The sequence below is a fragment of the Batrachochytrium dendrobatidis genome (assembly GCF_000203795.2).
Source record: "Batrachochytrium dendrobatidis JAM81 unplaced genomic scaffold BATDEscaffold_3, whole genome shotgun sequence".
In the NCBI taxonomy this organism is placed as follows: Eukaryota; Fungi; Chytridiomycota; class Chytridiomycetes; order Rhizophydiales; genus Batrachochytrium; species Batrachochytrium dendrobatidis.
Genome location: NW_006281101.1, coordinates 466,598 through 474,858, shown reverse-complemented (window position 1 = coordinate 474,858; position 8,261 = coordinate 466,598). Strand labels below are relative to the sequence as shown.

General features: G+C 37.6%; 1 protein-coding gene across 1 annotated transcript; it reads left to right on the top strand.

The window, feature by feature from the left end:
* Positions 1-3,813: 3,813 nt before the first annotated feature.
* On the top strand, positions 3,814-8,226 carry BATDEDRAFT_87142 (uncharacterized protein; the record flags this gene model as incomplete). The annotated part of the gene is made up of 3 exons (XM_006677564.1): positions 3,814-7,681; positions 7,758-7,999; positions 8,122-8,226. 3 exons carry the CDS (start codon positions 3,814-3,816, stop codon positions 8,224-8,226), a joined length of 4,215 nt encoding a protein of 1,404 aa, XP_006677627.1.
* Positions 8,227-8,261: the final 35 nt, after the last annotated feature.

Here is an 8,261-nt window from a genome sequence, read left to right as displayed (position 1 = left end):
AACAAGAAACTGCGGTTTTGGATAAAAATTTGTTTTTAAGTACAAAGATTCTTGCCACGAAACCATTGCAGCAAGAACCATCTACATCAGATCATGATCAGCTATATGGCAAGTTTCGATATTTATTTGATGGCCAGTTTTCAATACCTCCGCCGATTCCATTGCTCTTTATGGGGCTTGCCAAACTTGCTCGTGGTGATAATGTGGAGGAAGCACGATACTATGATCAAGCTTTTACTGCTGAAGAATACGAATCCATGCTTGAAACGGATCCTAACAACATCAAACACTGGATAAGCTATGCTGTGAGTCAACTTAAAAAACCCATTACAACTGAGACGATTGACAAGCATTCTGGAAACTTTAATGCGTCACTGTTGATTCTTGGTCGTGCCTTGATTCCCAATCGATTATCTGAATGCTTATGGGTACTATATATTGATCTGTATCAACGTCGGGGTGAAGTCAAGGATGTTAGAGAGCTGTTTCAGCAAGCGATCAGTTTTTTGCCTATGAGTGTTGGTTTTTGGTGGATGTGGATGCTTTTTGAGCGTACAGTAGATGGCGGAGTCCCTATGATGGTTTTAAAGGATATGATGGTGCATTTGACAGGATCAAACTCGCGCTTATTTAGTATGTAACATTTTTACTGCGTGTCAATTTGATAGCGATGAAAGTAGCATGTTTACAATTTAACAATTGTCTTGGATTATATATAGCTTTAGAAAAACAATCCGAAGCACTGCTGACCTGCATTATACAGACTGCACAGTGTCTTGTGTCCGTGTCACAATTATCAAAAGCCATCGAGTATTTGACAATGTTTCTTAATGGTCAAACTCCAATTGTAGATTGGGAAGCTGGATTTAAAATTTATCCACATACTCACTCGATTGAATGCATGCTCGAGTCTCATCAAGCAGTCGTACTGTTACTTACTATCCATCTGGTATCATTTGGATTTTTTCCCATTAATGCGTTTTACGAATACCCTCACAACTATTTAGTAAAGCCGCGATTTTTTCTTATTGACTGGAACCACTCTTTATGCAAAAAGTCGCTTGATACCATCGAGACTATAAATGGTTTATTTGATTCTTGGCTGCTGCAGCAATCGGATGTTACTGTCATAAAGGAAAAGGATGCTGGTATCAAAGATTGGTTCTGTTCTGTTATTCGCAATTATTGCGAAATGCAGCGGGTGCTACTATGTCAATGCTTGAAACAGATTGAGAGTGATATATATCAATGGACTTCAAAAGATAATTTTACACTTATGAATTGTATACAATGTGGTCTTATTGATGTGAGTATTTTCGTTTGTTATTTTCATTTAGTATTATATATTTAGAGCCAGCTTTATCTAATACCTTTTATTCTGGTGATTTAGAATGATGAGATATTGGCTAATGTGGATAAATATCTTGATGGGTCTGCGCATTCTTTTGCATTGGTAAACGCTATCTGTCGGATTGCGTTTAGGCATGAAAAAAGTGACGATGTAGTTGTACTACTGACTAACAGCATCCGAAAATGCTTTGATGGTCTACTCCCAGTATCAATCTCAGCTTCATGGGCACAGTTGTCTAGCACAATTGAGTTGTATCAATATGTATTGGGACTAGATTTATTTGTTTCGACATCTTTTGAACAAGCACCACAGTTGAAGCATACGATTCAACGCAGCAACTTGCAGTCTAGCATACATCTTTGGCAAAACTTTATCATTTTGTCAGCAATTAGTGGATCGGAGCACCAATCTCAACTGACGCTTTTTGAAAATGCACTGAAATCTATCAAAAACAACGATAGTCGCTCCTTTATTTGGATGGAGTAAGTTGATTTGACATTTTTTTATTTATATTGTCTAGATAAATATCTGATGTTGAACTTTTGTATTTACTACTTTAGATACATTCAACTGCATCTACCCAGCAATAATACCAGTGCAACACCACCTAATATCAAGCAAGCTCTTTACGTGTTTGAATCGGCTGTTGCTGATATCAATACAAGTGTGCCGCATCCGTTTTCAACTTTTTCAAGCGAAAGATGCGAATTTCTACAGCCTGTACCACTTCATGTAATTTTTCGATTTTTTGTTTTTATAAAAACAAGAGCGTTCATTTTAGCATGCATGTTTTTGATATGTGCTTAATCATAATTGTGTTGTAATATAACCTATTGTGATTGATTTGTTGTCGGTGTTATGTTTCTAGGATAATGGATGGACAACGGAGTTTGCCAATCACTTTGTGTTGAATCTGGACATTTCTCTTGCTGAAAATTTTATTGTATTTGTTGTTTCGCAATATTCAGAAATATTCATCTCACCAAGGTGCGGTTGCTGACTTTTAAGGGATTTAAACTGAGCTGAATTGATATCACGAAACTTATTGATTTATTTGACTTTATAGGCTTTTGGTTCGATTATTGCAAGCAAAAAAGTTTGATGCTGCTCGATTGATTTTGTTGCATAGACTTCGAAATCGATTGAGTGGAGATGATCTGTGGATGCTGTAAGTGTGTTAATGACAATGCTTTTCATTTGGAGCGTTATTTTGTGATACATTTATATCCATGTTGTACCAAGTCAATTTTTTGATTGTTACTATTCCATACTCTGATGTATATTTCTTTTCTATTACCGATTAAATTTTATCGAGTTTGACGAAACTCTTGGTGTAACTGACTTGTCTTGATGTTGTATTTTCTATTGTAGATTCATTCGACTGGAAGCTCACTGTTGTGCGCCTGCTAAGCGACAGAGTCGCATAAAATGGCTAGTTGACCAGGCAAAGCGATATTTGAAACACAATGATTTATTGCTAACACATGTGAGATAGTTGTGCTGATTATTGAAATGTTGATATCACGATTTCTTAAATTACTTTTTGCAAATGCTTGATGATTTGGCTACTCATCTGTGTGGCATTCACTATTTTGTAGATTGATAGCTTGCTTGTCACTCAGAATTAAAATATGGGTATATAAGCTAAATACGACTATATATGATTTGCATATCCAACATACCACCTTTATTTACTGCATTACAAGCGAAACCAACCAGGAAACTTCAGCTAAATTTGATATATTAGAACTTGCTTGCCATTGTGTTTTAAACTGGTCTGGTAAGTTGTGCGAGATTACCACTCCCCTGTTGCATTTTATTGTTGACATTGGCAATAGCACTTGGGTTTAGACCACGTTTGCTCTTACGGCTGTATTCATGGAAATGAAACACCCATAAGAGAGTCAGTATAATAAACAGTCAATCTCATGAAATAATTCGTATCAATTGTGAATTTGAGTCGCTCATGGATATCGACAAAAGAGAGAGAGCGAAAGGGAAAATATATTTTTGATTACATAGAAACCAGTTAGATGGTAACAAACAGGCTGCTGCATTTCAAAACATGGACTTTCCGTTGTAAAACTACACGATTGTTTTAGGTTAGCATAGACTCTATAAATGGATCGCAAAAGTTTGTGTCAAAACAAACGAGTGATGTTTTATATTGAATCAAAAAGAACAGCAAGCTGTTCAGAAACTGGTCGTATCAACAACTCGGATTGTTGCCACAACACAGGAAACACGATTGATGGATGTTTCTGCCATTTGGATCAGCAGATGAACAATCTATGGATATTTGCAAAACAACATCAAAAAGACAGCCCATATTGTAAACCTAGTTTTTCCCAATCTCCAAGTGAGCACTGTGGATTTGGTATGGTTGTCGCACAGGTAACAACTAAACCCAACATGCACAAAAGTGTAGTTGAATGAAATGTACGCGAGTACTTTTCAAACACATGATACACACTGAAAATGATGGCTGCAGACAGTTTTCATTTTATCTCTCCATTGTCGCTAGCTGTAACGAAACTTGCACTGTTCAAACGCGAATGATGATTCAAATGGAACGTGTTCATGAATTGCTAGATACCCAACAAGACCATCTTCAGCTACAGGCTACACCATCAGAAGTATTACCAGCAACTCTACAGCAAACCCCTAGAGCACTATCGCCTCTCCAAAACGATATTTTTTTAAAGAGCGCAGCACCGTTTCTCTCTGATACTGCATCCCTTACTGGCATATCACAGATTTCATTTAATAGTCAATACGTGACTTCAACTGACGATGAGGCAAGTGGATATAGTTATCAAACTCAGTCGCTAGATATGAATTTAGAAGGTCAGACTGGTGCAGACAAAAAAGCTGGTAGCGAGAAATGGGTTAAAAGCATCATTGACGCTCATATATCAGAAGAGGAAGCAGAACCCAATGATTATAATAGCGTGAATGCATCCCGTAGGTCTGTCGTTGCATTACCTGCGCATCCTTCACAAGATGCCAATAATGCTTTAAAGACAAGTACAAGTGATCCGACTCAGACATTAGTAGATGATCCTGTTCCATTTATTCGGCAGATAATCCCTCCAAATGTGAAAACTGTTCAAGCAGGATCTGATGTCGTGAAACCCTCAGATGATGGTGATTTTACAGCGCAAAGGAGTTCAACCCACAAGCGGGTGACAATCTTGACATCTACAGCTCAGCAAGCATCCAATACAAAAATACAAACCAAACTACCCACACCCATATTTATTGCTGGTACAATGCCACAAACAAGTAAAGGCCAATCTTCTTCACCAAGTATTACTCTTAGTGCGACTTCTAGGCCACTATATCCTGCATCGCCAAGCAAATCTATCGCTGCTACAAATTTTTCGAGATTGGCATCCAAAGCAACGGCATTTTCAATGCCAAAGCAAAACCGTCCGCTCCAATCTGTATCCAAATCTCAAGCTTCAGTTTCTCCAAAAATTTCCACGACTGAAAATATAGTAAATACATCAACTCTCAAGAAAGATGACCTAATAGAAGAACTGCATTCTACAGAGGAAAATATCAGGACATCTTTATGTCAAAATTCAAATGATGCACCAGATAACCAGTCTATATTGAGAGCAAGCCAAAATAAGCCATTGCTTGGTATCTCAATTGATTCAAGCAACTTGGCTTCGCCGCTTTCTGTAAGTACAAAAACACCTCGAGCATCTACAGTAATGTCTCCAGTAATGTCTCCAGAAACCAAAGAGATTCAGCATGTTCTTGTTGCATTAAAGGAGCACGATCGTGCAATAAGGGCACTTCAATTCGCTGTAGCAGAAATTGATGCAATTCAAAGTTCATCTAGTCTGCGCGGTAGTATTCCAAGCGCTAGCGGAAACACTGTATCCATCACTACAGATGCTGCAAATTGCGCCATATCGTCCACATCAAGCTCCTCTGATACATCTAAATCAGCAGCAATCGTAAAAATGCCCATGACGCATATCGAAACTAGCATGTCAGAAGCTATGCAAAATGCATTTGAAGAGCGCATGAATTCTATATTATCAAGAATGCAGAGTATGGAAGCTAGTTTACAAAATTTGCAGTCGCAATCTAATATATCGCGTAATGAGCCACCACAGTCAAGCTTGATTCCAGATACTAATCAAGTAAAGCCTAGTAACACTGATGCTCATATTTTAGAAACCTTTGCATGTACTGATCATCCAGTGCTTGAAAATAAGGTCATTAATCTCGTTAATGCAGTGACGCAAACACAACCCTATGAACCACCCCGTATTGAATCTGAAACTCTGACCAGTTTATCAAACGATTTTACTGTAAACCAAATCCAAACAGCCAAAGTTGAAACTCAAATCGATAATGTCTTACAACCAACAAATCAAGATGGTATATCCCTCCCCACTTCACATCAGTCTAATAGTATTTTAGAGCATCCACTTCAGTCTCCTATCGTTGAAAATGAACGCATCACCCCATCTCTCAGCAAGAAAGTACAAATCAAAAAAGATCTTGAAACTCGAGTTTCATTACTTGAAACCCTTTTATCCAAAAAGGAAAATGCTACCAGTCATCACAAGCATCATTTGAGTACCGCGACAACACCACATACAACGCCCATTGATGCAGCACTTACCCAGCTTGAATCACTTCGCCATAGTATTATAGAAAAGGTATCCCCAAAACGCCCAGCCACTATCTATACTGCATATCACAACTCGTCCAGTCAGCGTAACTCTTGTTCAAGGAATACACCTTATGAATGTGTACCAGACACTTGCTTCAAAAACGAATACCAAGGTGATCAGCCAATTGTTGTTCAAATCGTACCTGAACTTCGGGGACTTTCAAATTCATCTGGTGCTGATCGTGAGGTTGGCAAAGACACAATATCTGTCATTATATCCAAAATAGAGCAATTGGAAAAACTCATTGTATCTAATAACGTTCATAAAAAAAACAACGCGATATATAGGCCAGTTCATCTGCAAACCTATCAACGAAACAGTTTAGCCAAAGGACTTTCTGAGCACAAAAACCAACACGTTTTATCCAACGCATCTCCAACTGTCACAAGTAAAACAGAACCCGATTCACATCAAACACCATCTGCACATCAAATTGTGGATCAACCAACTTTAGTAACTGTTATGAATAATGAAAAAGAAAAGGTACAATATACTGAGTGCGTGGAGCAAATCAAAAAACTTGGCATTGATCATGAAAAGCTACAATTTTTAGTTTTTGAGCTGCGGGACTTGATCAATAACTCGGCTAATAATATCACTACATCAAACCCAGTTATTGATTTAGCGAAAACACAAACTTTTCTTGGATCAACAAACACTGAGTTGCTCAACCACCCTAACCCTTCACCGCAGCCCATATCTATCCAGTCACAACAAAATAACGTCAAAGAAAATATTCAAAGTGTCAACACACTTTCGCATACAGTCAATGTCAATCGTCTAGTAAAAGTAGTGCGTCAGTTACAAAAAAAGTTGGCAAGAAAAGTCGACATATCAGTATTGGAAGAACTCTCTCGCCATATTGCAACACGCGACGAACTCAAAAGAGTGTCAGAAAAAAGATTAAAAAATTCTGGAGTGAAACGAATCGTTGATGGCAAGCTTATTGCTGTGCACAAAGAACTTCAAATATTGAACCAAAAAATAATTGCTATCCCATCTTGCTCGCACAATCAAAAACAGATTGGAAACTCGTCATATTTAGAATCAAAACATACAGAAGAAACCATTCAAAAGATTGTTAATCTAATGCTACAGGATCATAAAATCTCCATCACCAATAGTATTGATACCAAGCAAGCAAAAATCAAACAAGAAATTTTTGACGCACTATCAACGGTAAACAGCGCAGCATCAGCAGCCATGACATTAGAAAAATCAATAGTGCAAGTAGAAAGCAAGTTACGACATGATATCAAGGCATGGACCAAAAAACAAATCAAAACATTTATAGATGAGAATCGACCATTTCAAACCAAGCAGGATACACTCATAAAAGAGCAGATGGCAGAATTGGCAAGAAATCATGTCGAGATTGTGTGGAACGACAAATTGAAATTGATGGAGCAAAACCATGATGAATATGAGGAAATCCACAATATATCAAAACGACTGACACGAGAGTTTGATGAAAAGCTTTTTCTACTTTGTTCAGATCTTAGCGAATGCAAATCTCTATTTTCTATGCAGGTATCTCAGCCATTTTACAGATGTGCTCAATGGTTATGGAATTGCGGATCGTTGAAAATGGGTAGTGGTATCCCATGGAACTGCCAAACTGTCAATACAGGTGGGTCAAGTGATTAAAAACATTGTAATCTATACTACTTTTTATTTGCACTAAGCTTGGCGTTTATTTTATACAGAACCAGAAAATTTCAAATGGAGTCAAGATCAGGTTCAATTGCGGATAACAGATGCTGGTCTATACGAAATTACATTGGCAATATTCACAAAATCTAAACCCTCCATACAATTGGTAGTGAACGGAGAATCAGTTCTTTCAGCGATTAACTCCCCCTCATATGTTGTACACCATTCATCTGGATTTGTTGTAGATGGCAACGGTAAATTAGAGCCTGGAACAGTGACTGGTATTAGTCTTGTGGTAAGCTTTTCATCAAGTAAATAGGTTGTTGACGTAATGATACAACTAGTGATCAACAGTGAAATTCAATATCAAGTGTTGATATCAATCGATAATTAATTCGAGTACAATTTTGAATATAGGATTTCCTAGCATTACCCGCCAAAAGCACTTTGTCGATTCACTACCACGGCGTTCGTAAGCAAGTGTCGCTAGGTCATGGATTTGTTGGGCTACGTAGATTATAAAATATTAAAATTTAATATGATTTGATACGTTTTGC